At 44.5% G+C, this 22,240-nt stretch overlaps 2 protein-coding genes across 3 annotated transcripts in view; one reads left to right on the top strand and one right to left on the bottom strand.

The window, feature by feature from the left end:
- Positions 1-1,656: 1,656 nt before the first annotated feature.
- On the bottom strand, positions 1,657-12,432 carry LOC309440437 (uncharacterized protein). Of its 2 annotated transcripts, XM_082054095.1 has the most exons (7): positions 12,297-12,432; positions 8,592-8,765; positions 7,481-8,143; positions 6,733-6,933; positions 5,523-5,778; positions 3,257-3,557; positions 1,657-2,356 (listed from the first exon to the last, which is right to left on the bottom strand). In XM_082054095.1, the coding sequence occupies exons 4-7, from the start codon at positions 6,891-6,893 to the stop codon at positions 2,223-2,225; spliced, it is 852 nt and encodes a 283-aa protein (XP_081910221.1). In that variant the 5' UTR covers positions 6,894-6,933; positions 7,481-8,143; positions 8,592-8,765; positions 12,297-12,432; the 3' UTR covers positions 1,657-2,222. The 2 variants fall into 2 exon arrangements, 1 of the variants encoding a protein (XP_081910221.1); XR_014184199.1 differs by lacking the exons at positions 1,657-2,356; positions 3,257-3,557 and adding an exon at positions 3,584-5,227 and having other exon boundaries at positions 5,523-5,830.
- A 103-nt stretch (positions 12,433-12,535) lies between these two features.
- Positions 12,536-22,240, top strand: part of RNF11 (ring finger protein 11) — a 31,145-nt gene continuing 21,440 nt past the window's right edge. Inside the window, exon 1 of the mRNA XM_082054096.1 lies at positions 12,536-12,965. Within this exon, the coding sequence (XP_081910222.1) occupies positions 12,843-12,965 (123 nt within the window). The 5' untranslated portion in view covers positions 12,536-12,842. The remainder of the gene's footprint in view (positions 12,966-22,240) is intronic.

Below are 22,240 nucleotides of genomic sequence, written 5' to 3'. Positions count from 1 at the left end.
GAATGTTACAGTTAATTTACTTTTTGTGCTCAGTCATTCTCTAGTATAAGTGCACTGTTTGGAATAAATATAGGCCTTCTAAATTCTTGGTGATTATTCTTTGAGATTGACTATTAAAACTATTTTCAATTTAACTTAATTATTTGTTTCTGAAAAAATAAGGCATTAGTTACCCCTTATTCACACTGAGTGCAGAGATTCTCCTTTCTCCTTAGGCGCCACCAGTGTCATCAGCTGCATTAGTGCAGCCTTGTTAGCGGCCCTGGATCTATTTGGATGGAACTTTTTACCCAGAAAACTGCAGCAGCAGTTCCAGTAAAACTGGTGTGAGCGACACAAAAGGACCGTGCCAAGTCTGTTCTTATCTTGAACTCGGTTTATAAAAAGATCTTATTTCTTATCCGCCTGAGCAGGTGAAAAATCTTATTGTGTGTCCATCACATTCAGTTGATCTCCTTTTAGAAAAGAAGCTAATAAGCTGTGTGGTAAAAATAACTTTATGTTTCCATAATGGCATTTTCTCCAGAGGCTCTGAACTCCCTTGAATGTTTTAATTATCTCTTTCCTGAAAGTCAATGAAGTAGCATGGCACTATATTAAACTAATTTTCTTTGGGTTTCTGCAAGAAGCAATTTCTTGCTGAATTAGCACATCAACTACAAAACCAATTTCCACAGCACTGGTGACCTTATGTCACTTCACATATTACAGAAGCCAGACAGAAACAGTTTCAGAGGGCTATAAGAGTTTTAAATTATTCGGTATAAATCCACTGATCAAACCGATACATGCGGGAGACAAGCTCCTGAAATTATGGTGCTAATCAATGTGGCTTGAAGTCAGATTTCTGCATTTTTAGATGCTGTCCACGCCAGCACGGAACTGCAGTGAGTGTTAACAGCAAATGGGACGGAACAGGCTGGAGAAAACCCTGGGAGGGAGAGAACGGGTGAGTTCCTACCAGAAGGAAAAGTGCAGAAGGGCACCACACCCTGTACACAACAGCTTCAGAGGGCCTCTCGACGGGAGAGAATACTGGGTGCCATTCAGAAAGGCTGCAGGAAGGGGTGCATCAACCCAGCCTCCTCTAGTCCAAACGCAGACGCTCTTTGGTCTACAGAAGAACTAAGTGCACAACTCTCCAGCTCTCGAAAGACAAGGTAATATCATTGTCATTTAATATTTTTTTCAGCGAACGAAGTTTGCATAAACCTCTGTGCTTATTAGGCATCAGATTTAATTTTCTGTATTACTGAGAAATAGGTGACTTAGATCTATGCCAGGCTCGGATAAACAGAATAGGCTAAAATTTATCAAAGGCAAACAGCAGCAGTAGAACTGCTGCCAGAAGTGTCAATTTAAAGCAATGCTCTTCTAATGCTTTTCCCAATGCAGCTCAGGATGCTGCTGGCCCTCTTCTCCAATATGTGTGTTTACAGATGTGATAGAATTTTAAGGACATGATTAGTTTTATATTTCCAGGGCCTGCTATGTATCAGGGAAATACAAACTATAATATTCTGCTAATACATGCTTTATGTCAGTATCTGGGACTGTATTTATGCTCGTTCCATGCTTTTCCTAAATAACTGGCCCATGAAAAACAGTTGCTTGGGATGACTACATACTGCCTTGTAAGAACATCTGTGCACAGATTCCTAAAGGTAAAACCTCTACCAGTGCAAATCTGGGTATGTTCACAGGAATGAAGGCATCTTGGAAAACTGCAACTCTAAAGAAAAGGAATTCTCAATTTCCTCATGTTGTTAGTGTTGAGATCTAAAGATAGCAGATTAATTACCATTGTTTAACTGACAGATAGCCTTTTGTAGCAGTAACATCCAGCTCATAAACTTCCAGAGTTTCCAAAAGCACTCCATACTGTTTCAGGAGCCAAAAATCCAGTTCTCCCTCGTGTATTCCTGAGAACCTTCTACTTCCTCTGCAGCTGCCACGGTGCAACTGTGGACAACACGCTTATGTATTTAAAACACACACATTTTCTGTGGAGAAAGGTCCATAGACTTTCCAGTGGGTTCTCAGGCAGCCTAAAGCAATGAGATGTTCTACCAGATTTGTTTGTCTTGGCAAGGAAGGGAGCAACCTTGTTCTTGAAAAATCTACACTTAGTTCCTCAACTATAAACAATTTTCATCAGTTCTTCCATCTGCAGTATGTGTCTTTGTTTGGCAAAGAATTTGCAGTGTTTCTTGTTTTACATGTCAAATTGTTTCTGTTCTGCATGAGCTATGACGCCTTGAAGGACCAAAGTTCCATGCGGCGGAAGGCGTTTGCTCCCTCTGAACGCAGCGGTGCCTGTACCGCTCGGCCATGGTTTCTCTGCCTTTCTCATAGTCTGTGAATGCAGAGAACAGGAACAATTAAGCAAAGCAAAACTTGCCACTAGTGACATACCAGTACGTGAGCCAACACGCAGTCTAGCTAATGTCCTTTTACCTTCTGGAATAGTTTAAAGGAGGATGCAAAATATTTTTCCAAAAATACACAAAGTCCATTTTCCACTAAAGCTATGCCAAAAGTCCTGGGAAAGTCTTTTGACTCTTCAGCTAACATGCTCAAAAGAAAATTAGGAGACTGGCAAAACCCCACAATATAACTGGGACAATGCTGGGATTCAGATTAACATTCTGAAAAGCAAACAGCCATCCTACCACTCCCGGCTCTCACATATCTGTGCTGAAGTGAGAGTCACATTCAGATGCTAGGAAGCAGAGTAGCTTTCTCAGAACAACACTAGATAGGCCCAGGTGGCCAAAACCTGCACGATTTTTCGTAGACTGACTTTCAAAGTGCCTCATAGCTGCCTCTCGGTCTCAGAAATGTTAAATATCTTTCTCAGCTTTTTCCAATGCAGACCAGATGTTGTATTGTGATAATTTTCTCATGGGCCTTTTCCATTTTGACTCTCCATCAACTAGGGATCCAAAGAGACATTACTTGAAAAACAGGAACCACAAAAGAGCCAGGAACTTATAAATTAAAACATAAACATTAATTTGTTTTCCAAGGTACAGATGTCTTTTGTCAGTTCAAGCCTTGATCTCCCCACCCGTTAGAGGCAACAGTCGCTCTGTGGAGCATGCACTGGAAATTAGCCAACGGGCATTAACTTTTGGTTCTGACTGAACTGGGGAAAATTCGAAACAGAAACACAGAATCAAAAGCTGTGACAGTAATTAATGACTGATGCCATTTTAAAATGTTCACGACATTAATACCAGAAAAAGCATCTTACCATAAGGAACTGTAGAATTATCGAACCCGTTGGCCAAGGCTCGGAAGAGCGTCAAGCTGTCTTTGGTGATGGCAGGGGCCTTGCCTCTCCTCACCTCGCTGATCTGTTCACGCACAGGGACCAGGATCCACCTCGGGGAAGCGGATCCTGCGGTGACGAGGAACTCAAGTGGCAGCGGGGTTACGTCAATGTGGCACCAGCACAGCTCCGGAGGAGGGACAGGGACACAAGGCAGACAGTACAGCTGCACAGCAGTGGAACTGGCTGATCCCATCGACGTAAAAAAGTGACAACCTGTATGCTTTAAATCACTATTCAGGTAAAATAGTACAGTAACATCAATATTGTTCTTTAACAGTTTTTCCAGCACCATATTCTCGCAGAAATTAATTGCCAAGACAAAACTCTGTCTGGTTGATAAAACATGGAAGGATTTGCTCTGGCGAGTTTTTAAAGACGTAAAGCAAAAGCTTTCCTCCTTTTGATTAAAAAGAAGAATCCACTCGAAGTGTAAGCCACATACCTGCAAAACCTAACGTGCTGAAAATCAATTGTGACGTACTGTGCTAAAATCACATACCCAGCTTGGAATTCAAATGTCATTATGGAGACAAAGATTTAGGACAACACTTTCATATATTACAAACACAAGTGCTCAGAGTTCAAATGCATAGATTTAATTTTGCAGTAACATAACTCATCCAGTCTTGTTTTCAAATGGCCACTGAAAATCATTCTCTCTTTTTTAATGCTAAAGCGCTTGATATAGCAGTATTATTACATCTCTTAACATTTTTAATCAATAAAACTTTAATATGCAAAGATTTAAAAGAGCAGCAAGGCTAGAGGCAACCACAGATAACATTTACAGAAATGTGCACAATAAAGAGAGAAGGATGAAGACACATTTTCGTTTTTAACATGACCTACATGTGCACTGATTTTTTCTATTTTAAAAGCAGCAATTCACAAGTGACACCTCTTTATTCCCTTTAAAATCAAATTTATACACCTACGCAACTCTCCTGCCAGTGGATTACTGCAAGTTTACACTTAGCGTCCAGTCCTGCTGTATGTTCTTGATAAAACATATTCGTACAAGAGATTCATATTACTTTGCAACTTTTAGCAATAAACCCTCTGTTTGCGACACACTGCAATGCAATATCCTACCATACATCCTAGAGGGGAATGTACAACAGGTTACTCTTCAGTGTCTTGATGTCATCAGTTTCCTTCTCCTATGGGCATGCACGAACAACTAAAATTTCTCATACAATCTGATACAAAAGGTATGACTGAATGCTTGTCCTTGTCTTACACTCCTCCAGAGACATCTGCTTTAACCAACATTGGCTTTTTCTAGAGCCTTCTGCTCGGAATAGGGCAGCAGTCTGCGCTTTATATTTGTCCTCTCTGTACCGCAATGAATTCACTCGGTGGAACAGGGACTATGAGCAATCATTATTCGCTCCCTGGACACCTCTGGAATAAATTCTTGCTTTCCAACACCCTTTTCTTCTCCTAGGCTACAGCTTCTCTAGATTGCACATCACACCAATATCTGTGCTCCTCTGGTTGAGTTGTCCATGCTTCATTAGTAGCTGTTTCCACTTCAAATGCTCTTCCCTTGGGGGGTGAACCAGCATCTGCTGTTCCCCATCTTCTGAGGAAGAAACACCTTCCACAGAAAGGAGTCACAAAGCTCCTTTCATGCCTTGATTTCACACTAAGACATTTTAATTCTTCTTTTTATTGCACATGCTGGCTCTGGCAGAATTTGCTCTCTGGTAAAAATGTTAGCCCTGTGTATTGTTAAAGTCCTAATAGTCCCTTTCTTAAGGAGCAGACTGAGACCAAACTTGAGAATATGCGTTCTTCTCAAAAGTTTTGCCCTGGCTTAGACAATTCCTCAAAGATGCCCTTCACCAAAAATGCAGATTTCTATTTCGAAAGAGGCTTCAGATTGCTCTGCAGAACAAAAGGAGTCAGTCATGAACTCCTGAGCAATCACAGGCATTCTGTGAACTTTAAAATAATACGCTTGTAACGTGCATTTATAGTTTTATCTGTTAATTTATTAAGAATGGTGACTTTTTTAGATCTATTTATGTTTTGAACAAGTTGTGTTTATGAAATTCCTAGACTACTGAAAATCTACGTCCTTAGATTTAATATGAGTAAAGAGTTGTTTTAATCTAAACTGTGAAGTGGCAGATGTGCACTCCCTTCTGCAGGTAACGTTAAATATTAAAATATATTGTACCTGATATGTCTTTAGAGTGAAGATTTCATCCAGACTCCTCTTGATAAGAACTAGGAAATTATTTCCTGGCTTTATGACGTCCAGATCACGACCTTTTGTCTCTTTTTTAATCCCCATGCTTAATCCGCCTTCCACCTGCAGGAACAGCAGCCTCTGTTCTGCTCCCAACAAAGGGGCTGGTGTGGCACCCGTCCACACGGCAGATTCCTCTCCACTCTCGCCAGCCCGTCCAAGCAAAGTCCCGCTGGCACGCCACCTTCACAAGGAAAAACGTGGGTACGTTTTCAGCTAGAGATGTAGGATGTCGTCTGAAGAGCAGATTGAATTTAAGCACATATCTGTCTCCTGATTAAAATTCACACAGATCTAATTTGCAAATTCAGTGAAAAGCAGCTCTTTTCTACTATCACCACGCAGAAATCCTCCTGGGGTCATTCTAAAACCTTAAAGATCATATTCTCATATTTCTTACGTTTATTTCTCAAGAGGTTATGTTGCTCGAGGCATTATTCTTTTTGCATGGAGTAGAAATGTCAAATGCTAACCTAAGAAGTGAAAAATGGAGCTACAGAAGTTTTAGCGTGGCGATACTTCTGCCAAACTTTCCCTAGGTGTCGCCACACTTTCGACTGCTTGGGGATAGCCTTTGTTATTAAATGGAACACTATCATGTCGTTTCCTAATTTCTTCATGCAGAAGAAATTAAAAAATTATCATACAGTAACCCAGTTTCTTCGGAGTGGCAAACATATTCTGTGTATATATTACTCTATATAATATACAGATATTATATTCTACTAACGTCATACTGAAATTTGAAAATAGCTTTTATCACAGGCTTTTTTCCACACTCTTTGTAGCTTCCTAACACTCTTCCTACCAAGCACATTGGCTGATCGTGTCTGGAGCTTGCCCTTTGCCATTACTTTGTGCTGAAACCAACTATCTCCTTAAGGATATTCCTGAAGTTTCCAGATTCAGTTCTCATACATACTTTGCTGCTCTTTCTGTCTTACCATTTTTTTCCAATAATGTCCTTCTGCCCTTCTATGATTTTGCCACCCAAAGACTCATTTATACTATACAAATGCTACAGGAAACTACTCTGGGAGTTCAAGGCAGGATTCAGGTTTGACAGTTTTTAGCTGATTCAGACTTAAAACAGAGTTCTAGGGACAACATCAGCTCTCTCTAGTTCACTATTTCTTACCTGTGGAAATAATCTTCAAAAAGCATATGTTGATTTCTGTACATGAATGAAGTTTCCATATTGTCCAGCAATAAGAAGACTCTCCAGTTTATTGTAAAGACTACCAAAATATCTTCAGATTTTCTAAGTATGTAAAATCTCAGTTGTGCTGAAGTAGTCATTGACTGGTTGTCCACAAGATGGGGCTTCTACAACAGAGATCTTTCTACACAAATTTAAGATTCTGATGCAAAAGCAATGAATGACATCACAGCTGACAAGAACACTTCCTCACGAAAGAAACCCCACTTCCCATTTCTCACGTAAAACCAAGTGGTCTTCCCTTGTCCCCAGCCCTTGCCCTGTGCCGGTGTGCAGCTTATGGCTCAGGCACCACATGCGCCGTTACCACCATCCTGTGTCTTGCAGAGGTTCTGTAAGGTCACTTCTACATGAGATTTGATGGGAAAGTACACAGCGAAGTGACGTTTTGAGACGTTTCCTAAGTCAATATATAGCCTAATAGATGAATTTCTAAAGCAGTTTGCAAATCTGCTGCTAGGATGTTCCTGTTAAGATGAGAACACCCCCAAAACCAGTGAGAAAGTAAAAGAAAGTAGCTCCACAGAGTCTGTAATTTCTACAAACTTAACTGAAAGAGGGAAAAGTTTGCTTTGCAGACTGTAGGCATGCACTTCAGAATAAATGATGTTTATTCTTAGACAAAAATTTTGAAACTTTTTTTTTTTTTAAATGGGAGTAGACTTACAGCATCTTTTGCTGGCTTGTTTCAGTTTGTGGGCAGTGTTTGTTTAACCAGAATGTGATTAGTTCTGCTAGAAAATCATCTCCCTCCTCTTTTGTCAGGTAAGTAAGCTTAAACAACTGAGATATTCATGTCTCATAGGAATGTCCACACAACCAAACCAGGACAGGCTAACTGGGACTGCACGACTGCTTTCTGGTACCCCTTCTCGTAGCACTAGACAAATCAGGTACACTTAATTTATGATCATTGCTGTTTTCTGCTTGATGTAGTTGTTTTCCAGAAATGTTTGCAGGAAGTGCAGTATTCTGTCAGACAACAGAAGTGTTTGTGCATGCACGAGCAAATCCTCGTACGCATTTCCAGCCTGCTCTCCCTCCATGAGGAGGGTGCACACGCAGACTATTGGAGAAGAAAAGTGAATCTTAAGAAGATAAAGCATTTCTGGCCAGATGGTAAGTTAATTTCCCACAGACGACCTCCTCTCCAGCCCCAGAGGCACTCATTCACAGTCACCTGATACTTTTCTGTGCAAAATCTCCAGCGGCTCCTCCTCACACCCCTCTGGTCAGACTCCAGTAACCCGTCTCCTGCAGTTCGGCCAGACGAGCCGTCACAGAGCAGAGTTCAACGGGAAGCACAAAACAGCGCCCTCAGAAGAGCCATCTGGAGAAGCATAAAGGAAGAAAATCTGAGTAAGCAGGAATTACCCAGAGACGGATAAGGAGGGACAGCGTGCTACAGACCCAAGTAAATGATGTCTTACGAAAAAGGAAGCACACTAAGTTTGATAAGTGGCATTTTTGCACATACTAAATAATATTCTCTTTAATCGACGCTGAGGTTTTAACTGGAGTACTTGTCCAGCTTTGGATGTGATGCTTCCTGAAAAAGCGGAACAAAGAAGGAGTCTGCAGGAGAGTGAAATGAGTGGGAGATTTACAGATCACGATCCACAAGGAAAGGCTGAAACAAAGCACCATGCTAAGAGTCTTCAGGTTTCTAAAATCACTGCAACAATGAAGAAGGACATGTAACAAAGAGTTTGACAGGTAGCAATCTTAGATATTAGGAAAAAAATTGAAATTGCAAGGGATTAAAATATAGTACCTACAGATGTCATTCAGCATGCAGAAAAGCTTCAAGAGTTTTCCATCAGGGAAGGACAAAGACATAAGTGATCTTGGACTGGGCAGAGTTGCATGTCGAGGCTCATACTCCATAGGTTCTCACGAATCTTTCCATGCGTCATTTTATCAGTCTGTTATTGCAGAAGTTCTATAGCTGCCTACAGGAATCAAACAGAGATTTAGGCTACAGGAAAAATGGTGAAAATCGGAGAAACAGGAGGACTTAGGGAGGTGAACATGCAGAAAGCATGTTCAACCAGGACAAATGATAAGTGCCCCAATTCTGCTTCAAATAAGAACAAGTCTAGTGGCAGGTGTCCCTGCCCACGGCAGGGGCTTGGAACGGGGTGATCTTTAAGGTCCTTTCCAACACAAATCATTCTATGATTCTACAACCTCTCGCCCCAGATCCATTAACAGGAAGAAAAATGTATTCCTTCTCTCTGTAGAGAAACTTTTAACGTTTTTTAAGATTATTACCACTTTTCTCAAGACTTTCCTTTTCTTTAGACTAAACAACCCCAATTCTTTCAGTCTTTCCTCTCAGATCATGTTTTCTGGGTCTCTGATCGTTCTTGAAGTTGAGACTGCGGTAATACATGGTACTCTGAAAAAAGGAAACTTGACTCCTACAGAAGACTGGCCAGGAAGCCGGGTGACGGCGTTTGTTTGCAGAGGTTACTTCTGTGTGATGACTGTCTGCTTTGTTGTTTGAGGTTTTTTAATGCCAAAATACACGTCCTTTTTCATGCAGTGAAGATACCCCAGTGCACTGAGTAGGTAGGCATTGTACTCCTTGCTAATAAAACATTTTGGATGTGAGGAAAACAGTTATTGTGGAAGGCAACTTATTTATGCCAATAACGGAAAACATATCCTTACCAAGATGGTATCTTTGGCATAAATTGATGTAAGTGGTATTTGCAATAGCAGCATAATTTAAGCAGAAGTTTAAGTAATTTTTAGAAACATGAGCAAAATTCTGCATCACAAAGTGCATTCAGGGAATTATATTAGTTCCATAATTGCTTTCTAATGCTGCATTCACTGTCTCTTGGAAAACAATGTACAATTGTAATATATACGGAGAAATGTCTGCAATTCAGCTAAAAATCAACAGAACTGAAAATAATCACATGCATTTTAGAAAATGCTATGTTCTTTATAAGCGGATAAATTAACTCACTCATTTCCATAATCAGATTCAAATATATATTAGAAGGATGTAACTTAATACTAAGAAGCAGTGAAAACAGCTCGTGTTCTCTAGGAAGAAGACTCCCATCAAATGGTCATTGAGCAACAAGGACAAGCAACCTCTACCTTGGAGAGCCCTTCAGCTGCTTTCTTGTCCCCAAGCTGCAGAAAAACGTGGTAGCAAAAGGAGTCACCTCACAGTCACACCACAGCATACATGTGGATATTAAAAGACAACATTTGTGCATTCATGAACACATGATTTTTTTCATTCTGCATCTCCTGGACCACTGTACAACTTTTGAGCTGGTGGTGCAAAGCCCTATGAACCACCTACCTCACAGAACAGGAGTGAACGGCCTAGAAAAGCAAGCAGCTTAAACCAGCCTTACTTTGAAGAACACAGTGAGGACTGGTAAGAGCTCTTCCTCTTTCAGAGCTCGCACGGGTGCAGTTTGTTGTGTTGCAAAGCCAAATGCGAACTGCTGCTACCTCTTTGGTCTCTGTGAGTCCATCACAAAACATTCATGTCTTCTGGCGTTTGGCAAGTCTCCATCTCCCAAATGGAGCCCAGATTTGGAGCATCCCGTATGTATTAATGGGAAAGTTTTACCTGGGCTGAGCAGTCATTCCTTTTGGAGATCTCACTCAAGGTGTTATAAATAAAGGCAACATCTACAATGTGGGACCCCACGGTATGTGTCCTGACTACAATATCAAGATGAGACCAGAGACCCGCGTTGGCACGCTGGTTTCCAAAGAAAGGAAATCTTGGCATGCCAGCCAGCAGGGAGGCACCACAAGGACCCACAGGACCTGCACACTGTGCAGGACCAGGACTGACGGCAGCACGTGCCTGTGGTCTACACTGAGCTACACCAACACCACTGGCGCTCCACAGAGAGAACAGGCCACGGAGCGACAGCTGAAGAAGGAAGGCTTCCTAGTCACCAGTCATCTCGCTGCTGATGTTGCCACTGCACAACTGAAAATACCAGTAACAGCTGGAGCCGCACCACCAGGTCCTCATCGCAAACAGATCTGACATTGCCTTACCCTTGAAATCAGGACTGGACGAGGCAGTGGTTTGCTGGATCCTCTCCAACGATTGCTTCACTAATTCTCCTATTAAACCAAGGCAACTTACTCATAGGGTACACACCCAAATGACCAAGTCATGTACAGCAGTCGCTATTATTTACAGCAGCCCATTGTAAAGCCTCTCCATCACCCACAACGCTCAAAATTTCTAAACCATTTTTATTCTGAATTTCTTAGAAAAGCCTACCATTGTGTTTGAACCCCATAAATACCAGTAATATCTGCTCTATTGCTACAGATTTTATGCTGGGGCTGTTTAGGCTATCCCCTGATAAGCAGCAAAACAAAATTCCTAAACGGTACTAAAATCAAATCTTCGAGAAAGAACTTGCATGGATGATCAGCAAAAAGGTCTGTTCCCAGACAGAGAGGTCCACCACAGGACCTCTCAAATGCTCCATCAAAGGTTCTAGAGCCAAATATGCCACTGTGCACAACCTGTTTGTAGATATTTTGACCTAAGATGGAAGCTGCAGTGCAAACCAGGACTGACACGGATCGGCCGAGAACGTGGTGATAAAACTCGTTGATAAAAAACAGCCATGCTGTACTGATTTACAGACTGCGCTTTGTAGCTCTTCTCATCTCCACCGAATTTGCTTCACTTCAAAAAATACTGTAACAAAAAAGGATTTTTAAATATTTTCCACTGTCTGAATCTGAAAGCCTGGGAGGGGCTTTGAGGAACCATCCTAGATGACAGAGTTGGAAAAAACACCGAAAAGGAAGATTGGGTAAAGCAATGTCGTTGCCCTCTGTGTGGGTCTGTGCTGACACAGGGAGAGCAGGGCATACACTCTCTTGAAATTTGCATTGCTCTATACTTACCTGTACTTATATCCAAGTGTGAATAGATTTATGACGAAAAACGCGGCTAAATGCATAGTTCACCTTAGCACCTGCTTATCACGTAAAAAGCCTGAAGGCTACCTTCAGAAACCTAAAGGTGATACAAAACCTGCCTGTTGCTTTTTGTGTCTTCCTCCACATTCGGGGTTCACTGCCCTGCTCCTACAACCACAGGAGCCCCCTTTCCTCCCCGAGAAACAACCCGGGTGCACCACACGCCGGGGACGGGGCCTTGGTCTCACACAAAGCCCCACAGCCAGGCTGGGCGGCCCGCGGGGGCCGAGCAGCCGCGGAGGAGCCGCGGAGGAGCCGCGGAGGAGCCGCGGAGGAGCCGCGGAGGGGCCGCGGAGGGGCCGCGGAGGGGCCGCGGAGGGGCCGCGGAGGGGCCGCGCCCGCTGCCGCCCGCACCCGCACCGCGCCCGCTGCCGCCCGCACCCGCACCGCGCCCGCTGCCGCCCGCCCGCTCGGCCCGGCCGCGCCGCCAGGCCCGGAAAACAAACAAACACAGCGCGCTGCCGGGGGTGGAGCAAAGCGGCACCCACCATTTGGGGAGCCGGGGGGTGCCCAGCGCCCCGCAAGCGGCGGCAGCCGGACGGGTCCCCCCTGCCCCGCTTCGCCTGGTTCTGCCGGGGGCGGGCAGGGCTCCCCCCGCCGCGGGGCCGGGCCGGGCCAGGCCGGGCCGGGCCTGGCGGCTGCGAACCTGGCCCGGCGGGGAGGAGTGAGAGGAGGAGCCAGGGCGGCCTGTGCGACAAAGCCCAGTGCGCAGGGAGCTGGTGACCAGGAAGCAGAACAGCGCCGGGGCTGCCGGGCCCACCGGAGCTCGCTGCCCCACGCCGCCGCCCCCCCGCGGGGTGGGAGGCCGGTCCTGCCGCCTCCCCGCGCTCGGGGGCCGGGGCGGCTGCGGAGCGGAGCGGGAGGCGGCGGCGCTGCTGCTGCTCAGCCGCTTGGGGCCGGGGCTGGCATGAGCCGCTCCGGCGGGCCGGCTGCGGGCTGCGCGCTGCGGCGGGGGCGCTGAGCGCGGAGCCGCCGGTGCGGGCTGGCGGCCCGGCCCTGAGGAGGCGGAGGGAGCCCCGCTCCCCGGGGAGAAGATGGGGAACTGCCTCAAGTCCCCCACCTCGGATGACATCTCGCTGCTCCACGAGTCCCAGTCGGACAGAGCCAGCTACGGGGACGGGGCCGAGCCGGATCAGGAGCCGCCGCCGCCATATCAGGTGGGCGAGGGGCGGGCAGCGGAGGCGGCGGGGCCGGAGGGAGCGGGGCGGGCAGCGGGGGCTGGACGGGGCCGGAGGGAGCGGGGCGGGCAGCGGGGGCGGCGGGGCCCGGGGAAGGGGGTGAGGAGGGGCCGGGGCAGCCGCCGCGCTGCTCTCCCTGCGGGCCGGGCCGGGGCCGCCGCTGCCCGCCGCCCCCCTGCGCTGGCCGGCCGCCCGAACCTCTCCCTTTCCGCTCCGCGTACCGGGGGAAGCCGCTTTGTCTCCTCCGGTCCGGCGGCTCGGGCCTCTCGGCAGCCGGGAGGCGCGGGAGCGGCGGCGGGCCGGGCCGCGTCCTTTGTTGGGCCCGCGGTGACATCACGGCGGGGCCGCTCGGGGCCGCTCGGGGCCGCGGGCCCGCGCGGGCTCTGTCCGGCGCCGTCGCTCCGTGTTCCCAGCGGCCTCTGATCCCCGGCAGTAACTCCCCCGCGCCGCGGATCCTGTTTGCCGCGGCCGTGTGTGGCACCAGCGGGAAGTGTTGCCCATTGTTGGGGCTTTTGTGTCTCTGAGAGAGTCTGATAATTTACCTCTTGATGGCAAATCAGGAGGGGAAAAAAGAAAACAAGAGGCCGAGTGTTTGGTGTTATCCTTTCCTCTCAGCGGAGGATAATGCTGGTGCAGCGGTGACGGCGTTGGTGTGGGCGGCTGGGGGGACGCTGAACTTGGGGTTGCACTTGCCTGGTCCTTGTCATCTCCCTCCCCATATATAGAAATGTGTATTGCCCTAAGCAAGCCATCCATAGAAAACGGTTGTGCAGCACTAGAAAATGAAAAAAAAATCCAGTGGCATAACCACACGTTTTATTGAAGTTTATAAAGTATTTTCCTGTCTAAGACAATAGGATATGTTCCAGAGAAATCTACAGAAGTGACAGCTGAGGCACAAATTGTGGAGGGTGACTTGGGAGCTCTCTGTTTTCTAGAATGGGAGTCACTCAGTAGTTGCAGACCTTGACGTATAATTAACAAAATTGCAGGAAGTATTTAACTGGGCAGACGTGTAATCTGCAAAAGCATTTGCACGTTCAGGAATCACAGCCCTGACAGGAGCCCCACAGTGTTGCAGGGAAGCCCCAAGCCTCGCAGCCCTTGCTGGCGCGGTGCAGCAGCACTGGTATTGCTTGGCAGTGCGTCGCTGCTGGTTTTGTTTGGGTGCAAAAGAAGCTTAATAATAGAATAAATTTCCTGACATGAGGATTTTTTCTTCTGACTTCAAAATGGTGTCTGCTGAAGTCCAGTAAATAGAAAGTGCTTGGTGGCAGAATAGTTTTTTTAAAGGTTGTGTTGTTCTAAATTAAGCCTGAATTGTCCATGTGGTTTAGGAATGCACTGTATTTTTGTCAAATCAACATATAAAGTTTGACTGTACATGCTATTTTTTGCACTTGCATCTGTGATTTCTAGGAAGATTTGTGGAAGCTTTTTTATTTTTTCCTTTGCCCTTCGAAAACAACCTGTTAGCCCTTGCAGGAGTCGTGGATCAAGTATACACCTCGTGCACACCTGCTTGTGTAGATAAGTACTCTTCCTCCATTGCTGTTTTACTGTATTTTTTTCTTGATGAAGATCTTGCTCACAAATGTGGATGGTTGACTGAGAACACAGTAGACGGTAAAATAAATGAACTTGCAGATGTCTGCTGTTGAGTAAGTGTATTCATAGCAAAACTTTCTTCGTTTGAATAAAGCTGTTTAGCATCAGGTGATGTGCCCACAAGCGCTTGAGTGTCCCGAAAGCCCCTCCACCGATCCTACCAGTTCCCAAATCAGCACCTTAAGATAGCATTTCATGTCTTGCATGGTCAAAATTCAAACCTACTCTTTCCACAGGTTTTGAACCACAGGGGTTTGTGATTTAAAAAGGCCTTACCTACAGTATTGTACAGCATTTCATGCACCCCGGAGGTCAAGGGGATTTGTAATTTTCAGTGGTTTTAGGTTTAGAAGATGCACAAGCCAGACTCTAAAGGTGAAGAGTTAATTCTTTATGCTCCATTATTGCTGTTGTGCTAGTGATAGGTCACTCTCTCGTTTTAACTTTCAGGTGGCAGCTTGGATTCAGTGTTACAAATGGCAATTTAGGAGTTTTGTCCCTGCGTGTGATACTTACTTCTTTTACAGTGTCTTCACCAGAACTAGGTTGTGTATTAGAACATGTAGACCTGAGGAAGGAAAGCAAGAAAGAGGATAAGATGAATTTGAAGACTAGCGGGTGGCAACTAGAAGTGTGTGCAAGAAATTGGGAGATGGACAGTTTAAAATCCAGCTACTGAAATTTCAGCTGTAAAATGCGCATATTTTAGAAGAGACTAAAATCTGGCATGTTTGCTTGTCTTGGGTTTGCAGCAATGATATGTCCACTTCCTAAACAGATCTTGCAAAGTATGCAAACTAGGAGAAGGGAGCAGTTGTACAAAATGACTCCTATGTCTCTTGTAAAACACTTCTATATTATTTTGGCAATTTACATACCTTTTTTTTTTTGTGTTCTGCTAGGATTGTGTCATGGGCATCCATATGGGAATGTTGTGAAACCGTGATCTTTGTTTAGCTCTTTACTTCTAACTGCAAAATGTGCCCCAAATAATCATTTCAGTATTGCATGTCAGGTTTATGGATGGGTGCTGTTGGACTGGCTGTGTGAAGTTCTGCTGCCAGCAGCGGGGCTGGAGCTGCGGTTGGCGCTGTGGACATGTGGGGCGGCGGGGAGCGGAGCTGCCGTTTGGAAGCTCGCACAGACCTGTCTCTGCTCTCAGGTTCTGTGGGAGAATGTGGTATAAGCGACAGCAGAAGGGCTTCAGGGAGGAAACATCTTTTTAAACAGGCACCTGAGTTAATGAGAACGTGGTCCATTAAAACATCAGCCGTTTTTCAGTGCATCAAGCTTAATGGCTAACATGGGAAATAATTAAAGCACACCAAGAAGGGATGAGGGGGCAGGGAAGGAAATTATTTCAATAGCAGACCAACATTTTCATGGACACTAATTTTGGATGCCTCTGGTTTAGAACCCAGAAATTACAACTGTATTTCTAAGTGCTAAGCACATGCAACTCCATTTTTATCCAGTGAATCTGTGATGAGGAAAGAGTTAGCTTTGGTTTTGTTTTTTTCAAGTCCTTAAAATTGAGTATACTTTCAAATTTGTTTCCTTTTCTGTGTGTGACTTCTTTGCCATAGGCAATATGCCTTCTTTTTTTTTCCGAACGAGTTCACTGTGTTTTCCAGTTTCTCCTACTTCTAGTAGTTCTTCTCAAAGACTTTATTTTGCAAAACAGATGTGCCCCTTTTCCTAATTCTTGTCTCCTGTTTCTGTTCTTAAATAGTTCCTAAATACTTGCAGGAAATAATTTGCTGGCTTATTAAATTGGAATTTTATTCAGCAAAGTACATAATACTTTACATCTTTTCTCCATGAGTTTCTAAACAGTACTACTGTGGACAAAACAAATTGCAGTCTTCTAAAAGAGATGTAGCATTTGCTAATTAGCTAAAAGCATGAGAAACAAGTGCCGGTTCTTGGTATTGCTACTGAACTCATGAAAGCACATGTGAAATGTTGATGTAGCAGGTGGACTAATCAAATATTTTACCTCCTTACCCGAAGAGATCCAGAGCATGCTCCGACACTCAGTTCCACCTTGTGTTGTCCTGCAGGCCCAGATAAAATATTTCAATAGATCTAGTGGATTTATTTTTTTTTTGTAAGGATTGATTTAAAACCTTTTGACCTGGACACTCCTTTGATTAGGCTGTAGCCACAAAATGTGATGAGAGATCACAAACATGAGCTTAAGCCAATGTCATGCTCTCATAATCTTTCAAAAGCTGTTGGGGACAGCAGGTTTTGAAAGCACAATTTAGGATGTCTCGTGGCTTCTCTTAAACTGAGGTTGCTCCAACAGCCTCCTTGGGCCTGCTGTGTAACCTGAGCGTCACCTGTACACGTTGTACCTTTGTCCCTGTCCATCTGTCCTGCTGTGCTTCTTTCCAGCTGTCCGCAGTTCAGGGAGGTGGCACAGCAGCCCACGGTGACGGTGCCCAAGGTGCCAAGTCACTCTCCAGGATCCCCTCAGCCGTTGATACAGCCCTGGAACGTTTCTTGGAATAGTCTGATCCGTTTCTGTGTGAAACTTACCCCTGTGAATGTATGTGTTGGACGTATTTTGCTCAACAGAGAAACAAAGCTTTTACTATGCTCTCCTCGTGACTTAACTAATATATTGCATTGGTGTTCTGATGCTGTCTTCTCAAACGCATGGTAATTAAGATCATTAAAAGCTGCAAACCAAATTCTGTTGTAGGAGTTGCACCTGTTTATACAAACATCTGTACAAAATTCTCTTGGGCTGCAAATAAGATCGTCTATCATCTGTGATTGTGTGCATTGTACAAGAAGGAAGATTATGGTAGTATAACGTTATAATTTGACATTGAGTGGTTGTGCAAAGCTAGAACTGTTGGAACAGTGTATGAGGAGGAAAGATGTGATGGGAAAACATGGCATACAGAAAGCTAACTGTGAAAAAAGCAAACCAACTAGTAAGTTTACTCTTATGTAAGAGGAAGGAGTATATTTGAAAATTGCATATGCAGGTCTTGCCCTTTTCTCTGCTTGTCCTCCACATCTCGGTGATGGTGTGTATGAATTACGGTTGCGTTTGTGGATTTGAGCGGAAATACTGCTCCAGTCCACGATTCCTCATTCCAGTGGAACCTTCAGAGGGTTTCAAGCACGAGTGTCACCGGCTGGTGCTGCTGGTGCCTCCTGGCAGTGCCTGAGCTGGGGGCCGGCTCTGGTGGGAGAGGAGGTGACGGAGGAGCTCAGGTTGGGAGGCTGCTGCGTGGATGGCAGATGGTACAGTAAGCCAGTGATGTTTCATGTTTACATCTTTTTTCAAGAATATGGTTGTTAAGCTACCTGATAACTGGTTCTCAAAAATGAACAAGTGATAGAATAGTACTCTGAAACAGTGTCTCTAACTGTGAAAGACCAAGCACTAAGTGCTTTAAGTCATTCCTGATAAATCGTTGCCATACACTTTAGATGGCTGCATTCAGAAAATCTGTAAGCCCTCCATGCCTTATGGTGCAGTTCTGGGAAATTATTTGTATGAGCAAAGCTTTTTTTTTTTTTTTCAATCTATATAGGGTTATATCGTTCATCTATCCAGACAGTAATGAAATAGGTGTACTATGAACTTCATTGAAATAGCATCCAAGGTTATTTGGCTGCTGAGCAATATGCCGTGACACTTCTTACTTCTTCCACATCTGAAGAACTCGAGGTGTCTGGAGGATTTTGTTGCTGGTAGTCAGTGCTAGATGGAAAGTTTCCTGAGGGTGCTAAGTCTAATTTCCTTTCTAGATAACAGTTAGGGAAAAAGGTGCGCTGTATTTCTTGTGTCAGGGTGGCCTACCTACCAGGCTGCCTGGTTTGGGCTGTTTTCCATTTTGCTTGTGCAAAAGCTGGGGTGGCAGTGGTGGAAGAGGGGAAGCAAGGCAAACCTGAAAATGAAGGATACCAGATGGTATCACGGAGTTGGGTAACTTTAATCCTGAAAATACTCATTCACAAACTGGTTTTAATGAATATTTTAGTGAATATTGGCTGCATATTGTAATTTTTTGCCTGCTTAAAATAGATTTTTAACTCCAATTGGTTCTAAATATGCATTAGACACGGCTAAAGGAAATGGCAAGTGTAAGCTGATGTTGGAGTTCTCTGTGTTATCATCTTTCTATTATGGAAATTAGAGCCAGTCTCTAGACTCAGTGTTGTTGAGTTACTGTTGGTAAAGATCTGTTCCTAGCCATTTTGTCCAGAAGGTTTTTCAAAAGTAATTTTGGAGAGAGTACGATATGTTTATAATCACATTTGACAGAGTATTGCTTACTGTTTTACATGGATTTCTGTAAGGAATGTGTTAAGTTGGATCAAGCTGCTGTGCAAGGTGTCCCCCCCGTCCGCCTGTGTCCCTGTTGATCACTTCAACAACAACGCTCGGTTTAATGAACACTTCTGCAGACCCTGGTAATGGTTGTGGTTAAACTGTTTGCAGAATGTAAGGTCAAGAAACTAAAAATAACGTGTTGCTTGCTTGTGACAGACTGGTGTCTTCCAGTCTTTGTGCTTGTCCTTGTTCTTGCCTTCTCACAGACACAGAGAGAAATGTATTTGTATTTTGAAGAGGTAGTGGTCTGTGGCATAGACTAAAGCAAATCAGCTGTGACTTTTCTATGAGCTAATGAGACAGTTCCTAAGAGACCGAAGAGTTACAAAATGAGCAGGTTTTTAGGGATGTCATGGCTCAGTTAGAATAAAACCTCTCCGGGGTAAAAAGCGGAAGATTCACCATTCTTGACTCTAAAAGGCAAAGCAAGCTCCAGTCTTGATTTAGACCACAGGAAAAATTTGCTCTGGCATTGTGAGGGGCTCAGAAATGAAGATGTCCCGGTTCCTGAAGCAGGGTGTGTTGTGGAAGGTGCTCCCTGTCCCTCTGGGGCTGGCTGTCCCAGCAGAGCTGGGTCCACGTGTCGCTTCTGGCTGGGTAAGACTGCACCATGGACTTCAACAAAACAAACACCCAAACCCCCAGCACAACAGGCCCAAGACCGAACAAAACAAAATCCACCAGAAAAATGTCTCCAGCAGCCCTAGCATAAGCCCTCATCGGTCTGGGTTCAGTCTTTTGTTTAGTTTGTAACTTTTGTGATTGATCTGTGCTTTAGTTTCCTCACTGTAAAATGAGAAGTAAAAGAGTAATAATGTTTATCTTCAGTGCAGGCATGCTTAGTAATTTAATTCATGTTTGTAAAGTGTTCCATGATAATTTGATTTTAATAAAATAATATTCCTCCATTATAAAATGAACCTCTGCAGGAATTTAGGACAAACCTGCTGCTGTGGAGAGGGAACTTTATCAGAAGCTCTGTTTAAGGCAGTAGATAAGTCTCCTAAAATCTGTTTTGGAATCTGATAGTTCAGTGTTTGTTTGGCTGCCCGTGTTCCAGATGCTTGATTAGTAGGAACAAAGAGGCCGTGGAGATGGTAATAAGAAATCTTGCCTAATCAAGACGATGAATCTTTGTTATACTGGGAGACCATGCATTCTTTCAGGCAAGCCAACCCAAACAAGAAATATCTCTCTCCCCAAAATCTAGGACCACCGTGTGTTTGGGAAGCTCTTATGTTTCCCATATGTACCACTGGTTCATTCCCATGATCACCAGCTGTTGCTGGCTGTACATCTGGACTTCAGAACCACAGAAGATAAACTAGTTTTATGTTTTCAAGAGATAATGATCTGTGGAACGGACTAAAGCAAATCAACCGTGACTTCCCTATGAACTAATGAAACAATTTCTCAGCGACCAAACAGCTATAGAGAGTGGCTGTTTTATTTACCAGGACTCTGCCGGCTGCTCTGTTTCTCATCAGTGAAGAAGACAGTCAGAGTGCTGGTGGCGTAAAAGCTGCTGGGCCACGGTCCACATGCGGTGACAGGGACAAACAGCAGATGCGTGCAGCGACTGCAGGAGGAGGTAAAAGAACCGTCCTTTCCACCGCAGTGGTGTCAGCCAAATCACAACCAGCTGGTTCATCACATCGGGCATTTCTGCTGATCCACTAGAATGCTTATGCATGCTCTCCGCTTCACACACGTGTGCACACACATACCAGAGTATCGAAGGCTGGGCTGATTTTTCAGTGTTCTCATCCTGCCTCTGTTTTTAGCTGCTGGTTGAGTTTAGGGATGATAAAGACCTGAGGTGCCTGCGGGAGGACTGAAACTGTGGGAGGAATGAGAGAAACTGTGACTCAGGAAATTCAGTTCCTCCCGTAGCCCCAGCATGCAGCAACGAACGTGCAGAGTATTATGCCTGCAACAGAGAAACCTGTTTCCCTTAATTGTCTGTTTTTGGACGGTGGAGAGGCCTCTGTGTCCCCTCATCTGCTTTTTCCCCAGTCAGAGTAATTGGTGTTTCTAGAGGCACGGTTTCAGAAGCAGTCCTTGTGTGTAGTTCACTGAACTCCAGGGCCGAGTGCCCGTGCAGGGACAGCCTCATCCTCAGAGACAAGTCTCAGCTGGCTGACAGTGCCGAGTTTTCCGGAGCTGGGATTGCAGCTAGCCTACGTGCCGTTGCAGTCTGGAGTGCTAAGGGAGCTACTAGAAGCATCAAGGAAATGCCTGGTTTGTGACTAATAATATTTAATGAAGCCACATGAATATCTAATGGTAAGCAAAAAATCATCTGGTGTTGGTTTGGACAAAGGCAGTGGAGCTGCACCATGTATTGCCGATTTCTAAGCTTTGTCATGGCATAACTGCTTTTAAAAGAAAAAGTTGGACTAGAATATAACCGAGAAATCTATGTATAACTATAGATAGATTTATATCTATAGGTATGTATACTTGGACAGTAGTTCTGTAGAGGCTGTAAGATTTCCCCATAGTCCTCACCAGTGTCCCTCTGTGTGGCTCTCTGGATGATTTGTATACAAGCTCCAGCCAGAAGGAAATGGAGCAATACTTATCTGACTTTATTCCCAGAAGGTGCATCTTGGTAGTGAGGGATACAAATCTCTGATGACTCAGTATGTGAACGTTGCGGAATTGGATGAGGCTGGGTGCTCTTGCCCTTTCTGTTTCAGAGCTGTGGCAGACTTATCTAAGAGATCAAAGTGCATCAGATTTCATTATTTCAGTATCTATGGGCCACTATAATGCATGACTACTCTGGGGTGATGCCTGTGTCTGACTTCTGTTCATCATTGTAATTAAACCCAGATACAGAGTTTGTTCTGTGCACTGAACGTTAATCACAGCATTTTATTAACACAGTTGTCCAAATCTGTAATTCAGGCATAGTATAATTTTGCAGTATAGGTTAAGACCAGTATTTACTTTGCCTGAATAAATTAGTTTTATTTAAAGTTCAGAAAGAGAAGTGATTGCTCTCAGGTTTTGAGCAAACAGGTGCAAGCATTGCTCAACTGCGGACGCACCAAACTGCTCAACTGGTTTGGTCTGTACTCTTGCTTAACAAAAAGCAGTTAACTGCTGTATTCAGTGGGAACTCTATAAAAGGCTCAGATTAGCAAACTAATGCTCTAAATTAAATTTTAGTTAAGACATTTAAATGAATATTTTAACACCCATAGACTTTATTTGATGCTCTATAATAGTACTCGCTTAATTGCCATTGCCAGTTTCTGATGTTTTGGGATTTCTCTTG

The sequence above is a fragment of the Streptopelia decaocto genome, assembly GCF_964273445.1.
Source record: "Streptopelia decaocto genome assembly, chromosome: 5".
Lineage (NCBI taxonomy): Eukaryota > Metazoa > Chordata > Aves > Columbiformes > Columbidae > Streptopelia > Streptopelia decaocto.
Note: the sequence above shows the minus strand (reverse complement) of the source record. Positions and strands in the feature narration are given on the sequence as shown.